The sequence below is a fragment of the Accipiter gentilis genome, chromosome 17 (assembly GCF_929443795.1).
Source record: "Accipiter gentilis chromosome 17, bAccGen1.1, whole genome shotgun sequence".
Taxonomy (NCBI): Eukaryota; Metazoa; Chordata; class Aves; order Accipitriformes; family Accipitridae; genus Astur; species Astur gentilis.
Genome location: NC_064896.1, coordinates 4,313,123 through 4,327,042, shown reverse-complemented (window position 1 = coordinate 4,327,042; position 13,920 = coordinate 4,313,123). Strand labels below are relative to the sequence as shown.

The 13,920-nt window shown below is 66.3% G+C and overlaps 3 protein-coding genes across 5 annotated transcripts; 1 reads left to right on the top strand and 2 right to left on the bottom strand.

The window, feature by feature from the left end:
* Window positions 1–395: 395 nt before the first annotated feature.
* Window positions 396–7,765, bottom strand: CNKSR1 (connector enhancer of kinase suppressor of Ras 1). The gene is made up of 21 exons (XM_049819660.1): window positions 7,676–7,765; window positions 7,100–7,257; window positions 6,516–6,706; window positions 6,340–6,424; window positions 6,052–6,093; window positions 5,657–5,956; window positions 5,514–5,573; window positions 5,019–5,087; window positions 4,519–4,638; window positions 4,269–4,354; window positions 3,614–3,747; window positions 3,367–3,527; window positions 3,092–3,122; window positions 2,805–2,977; window positions 2,629–2,702; window positions 2,171–2,242; window positions 1,997–2,070; window positions 1,657–1,721; window positions 1,457–1,580; window positions 1,032–1,213; window positions 396–948 (listed from the first exon to the last, which is right to left on the bottom strand). Exons 1-21 carry the CDS (start codon window positions 7,725–7,727, stop codon window positions 748–750), a joined length of 2,454 nt encoding a protein of 817 aa, XP_049675617.1. The 5' UTR covers window positions 7,728–7,765; the 3' UTR covers window positions 396–747.
* A 2,895-nt stretch (window positions 7,766–10,660) lies between these two features.
* ZNF593 (zinc finger protein 593) lies at window positions 10,661–12,078 on the bottom strand. Its single transcript, XM_049819670.1, has 3 exons — window positions 11,759–12,078; window positions 11,295–11,357; window positions 10,661–11,139 (listed from the first exon to the last, which is right to left on the bottom strand). The coding sequence occupies exons 1-3, from the start codon at window positions 12,076–12,078 to the stop codon at window positions 10,998–11,000; spliced, it is 525 nt and encodes a 174-aa protein (XP_049675627.1). The 3' UTR covers window positions 10,661–10,997.
* A 70-nt stretch (window positions 12,079–12,148) lies between these two features.
* Window positions 12,149–13,896, top strand: C17H1orf232 (chromosome 17 C1orf232 homolog). 3 transcript variants are annotated; one of them, XM_049819668.1, is made up of 5 exons: window positions 12,149–12,405; window positions 12,796–12,873; window positions 12,992–13,078; window positions 13,171–13,268; window positions 13,535–13,896. In XM_049819668.1, the coding sequence occupies exons 3-5, from the start codon at window positions 13,010–13,012 to the stop codon at window positions 13,791–13,793; spliced, it is 426 nt and encodes a 141-aa protein (XP_049675625.1). In that variant the 5' UTR covers window positions 12,149–12,405; window positions 12,796–12,873; window positions 12,992–13,009; the 3' UTR covers window positions 13,794–13,896. The 3 variants fall into 3 exon arrangements, with proteins under 3 accessions (XP_049675625.1, XP_049675626.1, XP_049675624.1); XM_049819669.1 differs by lacking the exon at window positions 12,796–12,873; XM_049819667.1 differs by lacking the exon at window positions 12,149–12,405 and having other exon boundaries at window positions 12,725–12,873.
* Window positions 13,897–13,920: the final 24 nt, after the last annotated feature.

Here is a 13,920-nt window from a genome sequence, read left to right as displayed (position 1 = left end):
GTATGTCTGTGAGGGGCTGGGTGGCACAGGGAGGGGCAGGACCTGTCCCCCCCTTTCCAGGCTGACCACATCTTCCCCCTCCTGCCCCGCACTCTCCTCTTGCCCCTTGTGAGCTGCACAAACCCCCCTAGAGCACCCCAGCCCTCCCCGGGACACCTTCCCCTCTTCATTGCCCTCCCTGGCCTCACCGCATCGTTGGAGCCCCGTCCCTGTCCCCCTGCCCCACAGGTGGGTGCCATCGCCCCCGAGCTGGACCAGCGCAGCCCACAGGGAGAGGAGAGCAGAGCACAGAGGGATGCCACAAACCCTTGAGGATGGTGACACACGGCACGGGTAGGGGCTTGCTGTCACTGCAGGGACATTTCAGTGCCAAGAAAAAGCATGGCACAATCAGCCCTCGTCGACATAGTTTTATTTACAGCAGAAGAGACCCTGGCTGGGATGGCTGGTGGCACCGTGCCGCTGTGCACGGCAGGGGCATGTTCCTCCAGGAAAAGGCCCCCATTACCAACGAGCAGCCAAGGCAAAACATCCCCGAAAAAAGCAAGACTGTCACTGCAATGTCCCACCCCAGGGACATGTAGGAGAAGCCACTTCTCCTGCGGCAAATCCATGCTGGGGGCTGAGCCTTCAAAAATGTCATCAATCCCCCCGTGCATGCCCTCAGCATGGGCAAAGCACCTGCTTTGCTCCCGCAGCACCACGATTTTTATCGGCAATTCGTGCCAGAGAGGTCCTGGCGGGGTGTCAGGGTTCAGCTGGCTCTTTAGGGGTGCTGTGCTCAGCCCCGAGCCCCCCGTCGCCATCCTGACCCTGCTGCCGTGCCCACCACTCCCGCAGCTCCTGGTACAGCTCTTGGTGCTCTTCCTTCCAGCGCGTGAACTTCTCCGAGGTGAGCGCAGCATCGCTGAGCAGCTGCTCCAGAGCCTGCAGCTCCACCAGCTTCGCCTGCCGAAAGGAAGGGCATGTTTTTGGGGTGGCTGCCCATGGGCAGGGGGCTTTGGGGGAGTTAGGGGGCTGCGGGGTCCCACCTTGAGCGTGCTCTGCAGGGCCCGCACCACGTGCACCTTCTCATTGATGTGGGGGTTCTTGTTGCGTCGGATGAAGGACTTGCGGTACTGCTCCTGTGTCAGGAACCGCTGCCGCCCGATGAGGGACACCCCACCCTGCTTCAGGCACCGCATCAGGCACTCGAGATCCTCCCCAGCGGGGTCTGGGTGAAGAGAGGGCACCGTAGCAGGGCGGCAGCCCCAAAACCCCATGGGGCTGCCCCCACGTGTGACCCTGCTCCGAGAGCATCCCGAGACACTACATGGTTCGCACTCAAATACATCCCAGCTTAGGTTACCCCCCCCAGCGCACACACACACATATGCAAAAGCGTGGCCCTAACTTTGATTAAAGGGCACACACAAGGTGACAGAGTGAAACATGTCACACCCCCCCCAGCACCTACCCATGGGCGAGCAGGGCCGGGGGCTGCCCTGGGGGCTGCTGGCTGCGCTGCTGGGTTCACCGCTGGCTGGGAAGAGCTGGGCTTTCTCCGGGGTGTTTGAAGAAGAAGGCAACCTCTTCTTTGGCTGGAGGAGAGACAGGACGGGAGGTGAGATGAGGATCCTCCATCCCCTCCCTGGGACCTCCCCTAGGGCCACTCACCGAGTCGCATGCCTGCCTGGGGGACTCGTCATCGGGGTCCTCGGCTTCTGTCTCGCTGTAGCAGTCTGGAGGCCATGGGAGAAGACAGTGGGAGTGGAGGGAGTGGGAAGCCCCAGGCTGCCCCTCCCCAGCCCTCCCCAGAGCTGAGCACCACCCCGGCCCTCTTCTCAGGGACCATTTCTCACATTTCCCCCAAATCACGAGCAAAGCTCCCAGTGGTCCCACACAGGAGCTGTAGCACCAAGCATGGCTGCCCCACTGGGACCCACGGCTCCCCACAGGGTCCCCATCTCCCGTGGGAGAACTGACCCCATCTCCCACCCCAGGAAGGGCCTGTTACCTTCCTCCCTGTCCGGGACCGACTGGTGGGCCAGCGTGTACTTTGTTTTGGCTGTTATTAGGTGACTGACCCACCTGGGGAAAGAAAGGACGGAGAGACAGACAGACGGAGGGTCATGGCCAGCCCAGTGTGGTGGGACCAGCACCGGCTGTTGCCCATTGGCACGTTACTCACATGCTCAAATCAGCCAGCGTTTCTGCGGCGAAGATGAAGGGCTTGTACCTCTGATGGGAGAGCTGGAACACACTGGAGGAGGACAAGCAGGTGGCTGCCTTTGCTAATGCAGTTAGCTGGCACCAGAGCCAGCCCCAAACCCCCATCCAGTCTCCCCTGCACCACAGCCCCCTTGTCCTGAGCAAGCCCAGGGGTTTGGGCTTTTCCCTGCTCATTGGAGATGCTCTGGTCCTCAGCCTTGTCCCCAGTAACACCAGTAGTGCAATGCCCGTCTTGCTCAGAGCGTGGGCTCCCGTATTGCAAGATGGCCAGTCCTGCCAGCCCCGTGGAGACCCCACCAGCCCCATGGGGACATGCAGGTGGTACCCAGAAGGGCTCATGAGCATGCACCCTTGGGACAGCATCCCCCCCCTTCCACCACCAGCCTGGAGGTCCATGGTGAGACAGACCCCACTCACTATTTCTTCTTCTGTTCCCTTGTGCTTTCCAGGTCGTAGGTGGCCACGTTGATGAGTCCCGCAGCCTTCTCATCCTGCAAGGGAGACGGCTGTGTCCACCACCTGCCCCGGCGCTGGGGATGGGAAAGCCCGGCTGCCCCAGGTGGGGGATGAGGACACCCAGTGTCCCCACTCACGTTGGGGTGGTGGTACCAGTAGAGCGTGTGGCCCTTCAGCACAAACCAGCACCGCTTCCACTTCTGGGCCATGAAGCCCACGTGGTCCTTCTTCTTCAGGAGCCAGCCATCGCAGTCCACCCGTCCCAGGTCCCGGCAGGAGACCCGCCGGCGGCTCAGCCTGGTCGCCACTCCTGCCGGCCACAGCGAGGCGGGGGGGTGTCAAGAGCAGGGAAGGGGGAGCAGGGGGCAGAGCCTGAGAGAGCCCCCAGCCCCATTCACCCCAGACCTGGCAGGATCCTGCTCACCTTTTGGTCTGTGTCCTGTCTGCGGACTGCCCTGGATGGGGAGACAGAGGTGAGCAGTTCGGGACAATTGACACCCCCCCCCCCGCCCAGGCAGCACCCCCAGCCCCTTAGGGACCCCCAACTCGCACTCCCCACAGCAGCGAGCTTGGAGAGGAACCCACCCCAGGCATTTCGCCTCCCAGCTCAGGGGGGCCATGAAATCCTGCGTGTGCTCCATTGACGTCCCCCCAGCGTCCCCCCCTGAGGCTCAGTGCTCCTCTCCCACCAGCTCTCACCTCCCCAGGGAGCCGGCTGGACTCTGCACCCCCCGTCCCTGCCGTGGAGGCTGGCGTGGGGCTGAGCTCCGCGGCACAGGGTCCGGTGGCAGCAAGGGTGCCCAGGGAGCACGGGGTGCCCGATGAGGTGCCACCCTCCCACGTCACCTCCTCCGCAGCACCTGTAAACAGCAAGCAGGGCTGTAACCTCCCATCCCGGGGGAGAAACCGCTCCGTCCCCAGATATCCCCTCCACTCCCCCTCCTACCGTGGCCGGGCAACCCTGGCAGCTCCCCCACGGTCACCCCGGGCAGCCTCAAGTCCCGCTCTTCCCCTCCGTCCTCTTCGTCAGTGACGAGGTCCGGTGCCGAATCTGGCCCCGAGTCCAAGTCGGCAGCAGCGCTGGGGGAAAAAGGGATCCCTGAGCTGCAAATCTCTTTGACCGCCACGGGGGTCCTGCTATCAGGCTCCAGCCGGCCCCACACTTGCTTGGGGCACCCACAGTTCTCCGTGCTCGAGGAGGAGCGGCGCTGGAGGTGACGGGGTGGCAGTGGTTTGGCACTGGCCCCACTGGCCTCCGCACTCCCCAGCAGGGTCTCAGCCCAGCCCGACAGCTCCTGCCCAGCTCGCCCGTGCTGCCACAGGCTCCGCGCAGGCCTTTCCATTCCGGGAGAGAAGGGTCACGTCTAAATATAGTTTCAACCCCATTAAAACGTTACCAAGTGAATGGATTACAAACACAACTCCTTCTTTTTTTTTCTGATTCCTTAAGACTACTGGCAGCTTCCCGGGCCGCTTGCAGGCAGCTGCCACGCTGCCAGCACCTCTCCCCTAGAAAGAGCTGGGAAGGGGCCTTGGGTGCACCCAAAAAACTCCGTGCTGGCCAGGCTGGGGGTGTCGGGGTATCAGGGGATGGGGCTTACCTGGAGGTCAGGGACACGGGGCTGCCCGGGCACTCGCCGCTCCTGGTGCCAGTGTGATCCGCGGCATCCAAAAATGCTCCCGGGAGCTGTGGATGGAGCGTCAGGGCCAGCCTGCATCCCACCACGGTCCCGCAGAGCTTTAGGGACCACCAAGGTGATGGGAGATGCCCAGCTCCGAGCATCACTGCCTGGTTCCCAGCGCAGCCCAATGCAGGACTGGGGCTGTACTGGGAGTACTGGGATCACTCACCTGCTGCCTGGGATAGGTGGGGGAGCTGGGCTGGTCGAGGGGGATCTTCTTGAGCACCAGTGTCACCCCGCTCGCCTTCTCCAGCAGCTTCTTCGCCAGGTTGACGCGTGTCCAACCCACCTGCACGCACCCCCTGGTGACCCATGGGACACGGCCCCGGCCCCACGCTGCCCCACGGCCGCCCGGCCCCTTGCACCCTCCCAGCCCCACAGCTCCCGCATCCCCCAAGCCCTCCCCGGCCACAGGTCCCACATTCCCCAAATCCTCCTCTCCAGCGGCTCCCATATCCCCCAAACACCCCCGGCAGTGGCTCCTGCATCCCCCCCACCTTTCCCAGCCACGGCTCATGCATTCTGCGGATCGCAGCTCCCATGTCCCCAAAAATCCTCCCACCCGCAGCCACCACGTTCCCCCAAATCCTGCCAGCCCTGCAGCTCCCCGTCCATGACTTCACTGCCAAAACCAGCACCACCCTCGAGCCCCCGTCCTCCCCGACTCACCACGACCTGCTCATTGACCTGCACGATCTCGTCTCCGGGCAGGATGCGGCCCCCGTGGACGGCCAAGGCCTGGGGCAGAGGCAGGGTGGGAGTGGGGTGCCCAGCCCTGGGCATTCGCCCCCCCACAACCCCCCCAGCTAATCCACACTCAGGAGCTCTCCCAGCTGGGGAGAATGGCGGGGGGGGTTAACCATTAACCGGCAGCCTGACCTTGCACAGCACCAGCCGTAGCGGTTGGTGGGATCGGGATATGGAGGAGGGCTCCTACCACGGCCCAGGCTGTGCTCACTCGTGAGACGAGCTGCACGGTCTCAGCTGCAGGCAGCCACCCCAAGCTCGGGGTTATGAGGGATGGATTAGGGCCCTAAAAGAGGCTTGCGGGATCCGGCTGGATGGGATGCAACTGGGGTGGGTGGTATTCCCCACGGCAGGCGCTAAAAGGGGGTGGCGGAGGGACAGCGTGGCACGTGGCGGGGGTGACAGCGTCTCACTCACCTCCGAGGTGGTTGCGGACACGAAGTGCAGGCAGGAGCTGGTGGAAGTGATGTTGAAGCCCTGGGGGGGGGATGACAGGAGGGACATGGTATAAGTGGGGTGCAGGGGGTGCCAGGGGGTCCTGGGGGGCAGCAGGCACTCACCAGCAGGGTGGTGAGGAGCGGCGGGGGGCTCCCCACGGGGGCAGAGGGCAGCGTCAGGGTGTCAGGGGACGGCGGGGTGCTCCCCCACGGGCTGGGGGGCAGCTTTGGGGTGTCAGGGGATGCTGGGGGGCTGCCCCATAGGCCACGGGGCAGCGACGGGGTGTCAGGGGACATCGGGGGGCTGCCCTGTAGGCCGGGGGGTAGCGGCAGCCCCACGCGCTGAAGCACGGCCCTGCGGTCCAGCAGCGCCGGGGGGCTGCAGCCCACGATGCTCTCGCAGATGCCCACGATGTGCTGGCACTGTGGGTGACAGCGGGGTGGTTAAGGGGGGGCCCTGGCAACACTGGGACACCCCCCCCCCCATGCCTGCCATCCCCTCCTCACCCAGCACTTACAATCCACAGGATCCGGCTGTCTCTCTCAGCTGCAGGACAGTCCTGGGGGGGGGACAAGACACGGGGCTGAGTGGGATGGGATGGCTCAGCCCCCCTTCCATCCCAGTCGAGGGGGGGCCTGCAAGGAAGCCCCTTGTACCACATTCCCCCTGACCCCAGTTCTCCCCCCAACTCCAGCAGGCAGAGCTTTGGGGGACAGGAGAGCAGACGGCTGGCTCCCCCCCATTCCCCCCAACTCCGTGCCCATCACCGTGGCCTCGGGGCAGGGCAGCCGTCCTGGGCACCCACCGCCTGCAGCGTCTCTGCCAGCTGGACGCAGAGCAGGACGATGTCCCGGCTGGCCGAAAAGTCGTTGAGGGTGGAGAAGAGGTACCTGGAGGGGGTGGGGGGGAAATGGGACAGAGAGCTCAGCCCCAGGCACAGGGGGCCCCCAGCACCCATGGGTGCCCCCACCCACCCCGGACCTGTTGAGCCAGGAGAAGAGCCCCTTGGCCGCACCGACCAGGTCGACGATTCGGGCCAGGAGGGTGAGGGGGGGTGGCCGGTGGTCAGCCCCCGCCGGCAGCCCCCCCAGCACCAGGCTCTGGGTGCCCTGTGCCAGCTCCCGCAGCCTCTCCGTCAGCGTCCGCAGGCTGGTGCTCGCCAGCCCCGTGTCCTGGGGGGGGGACGACAGGGGACATGGGCGCCAGGGGACAGAAGGGTAGTGGGGGTCTCTGGGGTGCCTCCACGTCCCCGCCTTCACCCAACGCAGGGTACCCCCGAATCCCACCCCCTACCCAGGCCAGGGTGCCCCCACATCCCCCCCCCCCCCCCCCCAGCCCAGGGTACCCCCATGTCCCCACCTTCACCCAGCCCAAGGTGCCCCCACACCCCCCCCCTCCAGCCCAGGGTGCCCCCATGTCCCCCACCTCCACCCAGTCCAGGGTCCCTCCATGTCATCGTGTCCGTCCACCCCCACCTCCACCTAGCCCAGGGTGCGCCCACACCCCCTCTTCCACCTTTCCACCACGGGACCCCCCCCGCAGCACCCACGGGTGCCGACACTCACCAGGGCTCGGAGCTGCTCCACCGCCTCCAGCAGCAGCTCCTGGTGCCCCAAGCGCCGCACTCCCAGTGCCTCCAGTGCCCCCGCCGACAGCCCCAGCAGGTCGAGCCCCGACAGCCCCCAGGCCTCGAAGGGGTACCCCTGTACGGCCGCATCCAGCCCTGCCCACAGCCCTGCCCTAGCACCAGCCGGACGCCAAGGGAAGGGGGGGGGAGACCCAGCACCCCCCCACCAGTGTCCCTGCTGGCCGACCCCAGCCTGCTAGGAGGGACCCGTCCGCGTGACGAGTTCGCCCGGTCTCAGCCGAGATGGCGCGTATGGCCGGACGTCCACCCCGCCATCGGTCGGATTCAGGGACAGACCCCCCCCTTTTGCCCCCCCACCAGGGACAAGGGGTGAGGGACAGGAAAGGGCTGCCACCTCCCCCAGCCACACCAGGTCACCCACGCGTCCCTAAATTGGGGACAACCCACCCCAGACCCCTCACCCCAGGGTCAGCAGTGGGGTGTGTGTGTCCCCCCCCCCCTAGGTTTGGGGGTAGGGGGGTCAGCCAGGACACGGAGGGTGGGGAGGCCTCACCTCGGAGCCAAGCGGCTGCCCTTGCGGGGCTCCAGGCACCCACGGGTTCCATGGCGGCCAGGCCGGAACCGGTGGCGGGAGCGACTGCTCACCTGCGCCAGGGACGGGCGGCCCCATTGGCGCAACCGCGTGCCGCTCACCGAGGCCTCCCCGCCGCACCCGGGGGGCCTCCCGCCCAGTACGGCCCAGTACGACCCTGCGGGGCGAGGCCCCGCGACGCACCCCAGTGAGTCACGGGCAAGGACGGTGACGCATGGCTGCCGAAAACACCCCCCCCCCCGCACCCCTCCCCAGCCTCAGTTTCCCCCTCAGCTGTGAGGTGTGTGTGTGTGTCCCCCCCAGCCCCTGCATGCGGTGAGGGCTGAGTCCCAACAGAACTCATGACACTAGCGGGCATCCCCCTGGTGCCCCTGCGGGCACGAGGTTTGGCCACACAGATCCCTGGGAGAGCCTGGGGGGACCCCCTGCTCAGCACCCCTCCTCACCACCCCAGGGATTTTGGGGGGGGGGGTGTCACTCCACTCCCTCCCCCCCCCCCCCCCCCCCAAGGCACAATTCCCACCTTTTCCTTTGCAGGTGGGGAAACTGAGGCAGGGAGCAGCCCACACAGAGGCCTGCAGATGTACTGAGCCCAGCTCTCCTGCCCTCCCCCCCCCCACCCCAAAATCTGCCCTGGCCCCCCCGCCAGCGCCTCAGTGCCCGTCTCCCCCCCGCCCCGGCGTGTGCGCTTGGGGGAGCAGCGGGCGCTGATCGCGGCTGACAGCTGCTCGGCGTTTGCCGGGTGCGTGCCGCCCTTTCCGAGGGGACCGCGGAGCCGGCAGGCGGGTGGGTGACAGACGCAGACCCCGCTTCATGGTCGGGGTACTGGGGGGGGGGGGGGTCTTGGGGTTGGGAGCAGGGTGGCGGGGGCCCCCCTGCTGCTGACCTGTGGGGTCTGATCCTGCTGCTCCCCGCCACGCCATGATTATCCGCCCCAGACGCTTAACCCCGGGGTACTTCCGTCTGCTCCAGGTAAGGGGGGAGCAGGGGTTGGGGAAGGGGGGCGGCGGGGAGCCTGCAGGGACCCCCAGGACCCCACCTACGTTGCCTACCGTGGGAACCATGCCCGGTCATATCCTGGCTCCACGTTAGCACCAGTGGTGCTGCTGGTGGAGCCTCACCGACCCTGCGTGGGGCACCCCAAAAGCATCCCTGGATGCCCCGGGAGGGGGGCCATAAAGCTGTCCCCCATTGCCCCTACATCCCAGCCGAGCGTGATGGGGACATTCAGGGCACGGCCTCAGGTCCCCTGACCCTGGGGGGTTTGGGGTTCAGGGTCTCGCAGCGTTCCCCTCTCCTCTCCTTTCTTCCCCCCGCAGATGCAGCTGGCGGCGGGGCGGGGGGCTGAGCCGGGGGGGCGATTGCTGACCCCCCTGGCCCTGCTGCTGGCGGCTGCTGGGCTCTGCCTCTCCTTCTACAGCGCCCGGAGGATGGCTGGCCCCACTAAAGCCCCCCCAGAGCCGTGAGGAGGGGGCCGGGGTGCCCCTCTGCCCGCTGTCCACCCCCCCACCCCACGCCCGAACGGAGCTGAGCTGCCGGATGCGGATCCTTTCCAGCTGATCTGCGCCACATCCAGCCCTTCCCTCCATGTCTGGGCGGTGCGATGCCCCGGGGCTTGGGGACACGCACCTCTGTCCCCTTGTCCATCCCCGTTTTTGAGAGCCGGTTCAACAACCAGGATGGAGAACGGAGAAGCCACCTCCTGGTTCCAGAGCCACCGGCTGAGCCCCTGACCGAACCGCTGCGAGACACCACGATCCCGCCACAACACGAACAGAGCCTGAACGGATAGATGGATGGACGATGGAGCCTGCTGCTGTGTCCATCACCATCTTCTCCCCAAGCAGAAGGGGCCCGGGGGGGCCCCTTGCACCCCGCTGGCAGCCAACGCAGCCCCCCCATCCCTGCGTGGGGGGGACCGCGTTGTGGCCGCAGCCAGCCCGGCCCTGCGGAAAGGAGGTCAGCGCCGAAAGCCGTTAGGTAACGCGGCGGGGAGGGCTGGGACCAGACCGACCTCTGCAACAACGGGGTCGGGGGGAGACGGGGCCACAGGGTCAGCGACGTGTCCCCTGGGCAGGCACATCCCGCTGGGATGGGGTCTGCAACCTTCCCGGTCCCCCTCGCACTCAGCAAACCCATGCAGAGCTGCAGCATTTCATCTCCCCGGAGCTGGGGACAAATCCGGGCGGGCTGTGTAGAAATAAACCCTTTCCTGCTGAGCACAGCTGCGTTGTCACTCTGCTTTTCTGCTGCTCCGGCCCAGAGTCCCATCCCCGGCTGGGCCGGAGGGTCAAACCTCTGGCCCGAGGGTTTTGCTGCCAGGGCTGCATCGGCAAAGATCCGCTCTGCAGGAATTCGCAGCAGCGGGTGGTGGCATCGTCAAACAAAGTCCCCTAAAAGCCAGGCAGGCAGAGGAAGGGTCAACAGCGGGATCACAGCAGCATCAGGCTGGTGGACATGAGGTGGGGAGGCTGACCACACCACACACGCAGCCCCAGCCCTCTGGGAAGATGAAATCACTTGCAGGCATTGGGTTTTTAGGGGACAGGAGCCTAAAAGTCTCCCTGCCGGGGGGACACCAGCACTCCCCTCTCAAGGCCCAAACAGGCAGGGCCAGCACGAGCAGCCTGCTATACAGACCCAAGTGCTTGATAAAGAGCTCACTCAAGGACATAATCCTCCCAAAAAGCAGCCCCGTATCTGCTACCAGTAGGCTGGGAACCCCCTGCCAGGAGGGCAAAGCACAGGCAGCTTTACCACCGTGCCAGAGCAGGAGCACCGGGACGAGGCCGTTCCTCCGGGCTGGCACAGATGCTGGCAGTATTCCCCTTGGAGTGCTCGGGAAAAGCATAACACCAAGATGTTGTCCTCTACCCCAAGGGGTGGCTGCCACCCTTCATCCAGGACCTGGGTCACACTCACAGAGAGCTCTCAACACTGCCAGCCTGTCGGTTGACATATTTTAATGGGCGAGTCACCAGGATCAACCTCTGACCCAAGGAGAGAGGCCTAAAACAGCTCTAAAAACAAAGAGACGAGTGTACAGTCACGCCACGGCTTAGGGAACAAGCTGCTTGCCCCTTCCCCGAGAAGAAGGACGCACAGCGAGGGCACCCGGGGTCTCGCTGGCTCCTTCTCCTCATTAGTGCTCTGGCGAGGAGGGCTGGCGAGGAGGAGCAGCGTGTTTGCTTGCTGGCAGGCTGTACCGGGGCACGTTTTTTCCTCACAAAGCTGAGGACAAAGATGCCTTTACGGAGCCGTCCGGCCCCTCAGACCGCTGCGCTCAGCTGGATGCCTCCATCTCGACGATTTCCTCGAGCGGTTGGGTCTGCACTTCTACCTTCTTCGGAGGGATGTAGGAGCCCATGCCGGCGGCGCGCTCAGCCTCCTCCTGCGTGTACGGTGCCTCCCGCAGCTGCTTCAGCCTGTGGGGAAGGCAGAGAGGAGGGCTGAAGCCTTCCACCACAGCTCCTCAAAACAAGACCGGCCCCGAAACGACACCATCACCCGCTTCACCTCGACAAAATAGGGGCAGGGGGCTGCGGCCTGCTCCGGGGCCCCGCTCAGGCCCCCCCCTTACCTCTTCTTGTGCACCTTGGACCTGAAGTGCTCCTTCATGCTGGTCAGGTCCACGAAGTAGCGCCTGGGGTGGGGGGACAAGAAGCCGGGGGTTAGGGGGCCCTGAGATGGGAGTGGGGCTGGGGAGAGCCCTATGGAGGGGCCAGGGACCCCACCCCCACCCCTGGGACCGGCCCCCCCGGGCCAGGGTCCCCCCCGAGACCAGAACAAGCTCCCTACAAGGCCCAGAGTCCCCCCCCCCAAGACCAGGACAAGATCCCCCCCCTCCCAAAGGGATCAGAGCCCCCCTCGCCGGGATCACCCCCAACCCCCCGGAGCCAGGGACCACCACCTGGACCAGAACAACCCTCTCCCAGGGGGAAGGGACCCCCCCAGCACCAAGACACCCCCCCTCCAAAGGGTTAAAGCCCTCCCCAGACCCCCCCCTACCCCCGACCAGGACCCCCCCGTCCCCGGCCCACACACGCGCAGTGCAGGCAGTAGAACTGGGCGCAGCCGGGCAGGTCGGGGTCGGGTTCCTGCCGCAGCAACCGAGCAGCGTTCTCGGGCCGTAGGTCCCCGTGAATCTCATCCAGATCTCGTCGGCGCCGCTTCGTCTTCAACTGCCGGGCCAACGAGTGCGCCCGGTGAGCCCCGGTACGGCGGCCATTGCGCGGCGACATGGCGGACCCACGCCGGGAGGATGAGCTGTAGTGCGCAGGCGCAGGCGTAGGCTCCGCCCCACGCCCGTACACCTCGCCCAGGAGGCGGCAAACCACGCCCGTGTGACGGCAAGCCACGCCCATGAGCAGCAAACCACGCCCATGCAGCGGAAAACCACGCCCATTTGGGGTAGGCCACGCCCCCAGGCTCAGCCCCATAGCTCTGCCCGACGGCCGTGGCCAGCCCCGCTCCAACCGGGGCCGGTGAACGGCCCCGAGGCCCAGCCGCGTCCCCAGGGGTCCCCAGCACCCGGTGGCAGCCGTGCCCAGGTTGTCCCCGTAGCGGGACACAGGGCTTGGCCTGGGGGCAGGAGGTGACGGGATCCGGTCCTGGCCCGGTCATTGCTGTGATGAGCTGGGGAGGGCTCAGCACACCGAGTCCCAGCACTGATCGTGTTTCCTCCACTCTGGGTGATCAATTATAAATGGGGACCCACGGCACGGGGTGGGGGGGGAGCGCCGAGCCCCAGCACCTCCTCTGCACTGTGGCCTTGGGGTGACCCCAGCCTTGGGGGGGTTCCCCTAGGGGTGAGGGGCACTGGGGGGCTGGGGCAGGGAGGTGGAGGGGGGGGGGTTGTGGGGGGGTGAGGTTGACCAGAGCAGCTGCCCCCGCGCTGCCCCCAGCTCAGGTCGGGCTCAGGTTCCCCTTTGTGCATTGGAAGTGGCCCCTGAAAGTTTAATGAAGCCACCGGATCGCCAGGGTGGCACAGGGCAGGGGGGGGGTGCCCAGCCCCCCACCCCTCCTGCTCCCCACGGCACCCGCCGGCTTCTGGCCCCGCTGAGCCCCTCACCATGACCCAGGGCTTCTGGAGGATCTACAAGGCCAAAGTGCTGCAGACGCTGGGGGGGACACGGGCAGATGGAGCGCTGCAGGAGGAGGTAGGGGGTGTGTGTGGGGGGGTGACCGCCAAGCCTGGGTCCCCCCAAAGTGGGGTGACAAACCTCCCTGCCCTCCCCCTGCCTGCACCCTTCTCCTCACGTGGGGGTTTCATTGCAGGGAGACCCCCCCGAGCTGATGGAGACAGCCGAGACACCCAGGCTGATGGAGGAGGGACCCAGCCCCGTGTCCCAGCTGGCGAGGAAGGTGAGGAGGAGGCTGGGGGGGAAGCTGGGGGCCGGGGGGGGCCTGCTGGGACCTTGGGGTCTCTGGTGAGCCCAATGCTGCCTCCCCCACAGGTGCAGGGGGTGGGTGCCCGGGGCTGGCGGACGCTTTCGTCCCTCTTCACCAGCGAGGATGAGCACCAGCTGCTCAGCCCAGAGTCCTGCGCAGACCAGTAAGTTGCAGCTCGGTGGGGGACACACACACCCCCCAGAGCCTGGATCCAGCCCCTGGGAATTACGGAGCCCCCACATCCCCCTGTCCCATCACCTGCATCCCCTTCCCCTGCCTATATCCATGGGGCTGGGCTGGGGGGCAGCAGGGAGGGAGCCGGCATGGAGGGGGGGTATGGGGGGGGGTTTGGGGTCCCAGTCCTGGTCACTGCGGGACATGGCGAGAAGGGACCCCACACCGACGTCCCCGTCCCCGCTCCCTCTCCAGCCCGCTGGCTACCTCGCCGCCCGAGCCACCCCCCTCCGAGAAGGCACCCGGCTTTTGGGATCTCTTTGCTACCAAGTGGCAGCAGGCGTCGGGGCCGGACAAGGGGGTGCCCCCCCCAGAACCGGGTGAGAGCCCCGGGGAGCCACCGGGTGACGATGGCAGCGACCTGAGGGAGCCAGAGGAAGGGGCCTTCCGCTGGGGCTTCTTGGCTGGCAAACTGGCCGAAATCCGGAACAAAAATGCCCCGAAGGGCAACTAGAGGAGGACATGCTGGCCAGACTCTCCAAGTGGGCAGCCCCCTGCCCGCACCCAAGGGCTCCGCGGTGGGTTTCGGCAACGTGTCTGCACTAAAGATCCCGAGGTGCCCCTTTTCCGAGCCCTGCCTG

Excerpts from the sequence above, each read along its gene's own strand:
- C17H1orf232 (XM_049819667.1), top strand. The coding sequence starts at position 12,787 with ATGACCCAGGGCTTCTGGAGGATCTACAAGGCCAAAGTGCTGCAGACG. Across the intron at positions 12,874-12,991 it reads ATGGAGCGCTGCAGGAGGAG|GGAGACCCCCCCGAGCTGAT; the intron begins GTAGGGGGTGTG and ends GTTTCATTGCAG. Across the intron at positions 13,079-13,170 it reads TGTCCCAGCTGGCGAGGAAG|GTGCAGGGGGTGGGTGCCCG; the intron begins GTGAGGAGGAGG and ends CCTCCCCCACAG.
- ZNF593 (XM_049819670.1), bottom strand. The coding sequence starts at position 12,078 with ATGGGCGTGGCTTGCCGTCACACGGGCGTGGTTTGCCGCCTCCTGGGC. Across the intron at positions 11,358-11,758 it reads TTCTACTGCCTGCACTGCGC|GCGCTACTTCGTGGACCTGA; the intron begins GTGTGTGGGCCG and ends CCCCCACCCCAG. Across the intron at positions 11,140-11,294 it reads TCCAAGGTGCACAAGAAGAG|GCTGAAGCAGCTGCGGGAGG; the intron begins GTAAGGGGGGGG and ends CCTTCCCCACAG.
- CNKSR1 (XM_049819660.1), bottom strand. The coding sequence starts at position 7,727 with ATGGAACCCGTGGGTGCCTGGAGCCCCGCAAGGGCAGCCGCTTGGCTC. Across the intron at positions 6,094-6,339 it reads TGGCAGAGACGCTGCAGGCG|GACTGTCCTGCAGCTGAGAG; the intron begins GTGGGTGCCCAG and ends TCCCCCCCCCAG. Across the intron at positions 2,703-2,804 it reads ACTGGTACCACCACCCCAAC|GATGAGAAGGCTGCGGGACT; the intron begins GTGAGTGGGGAC and ends TCTCCCTTGCAG.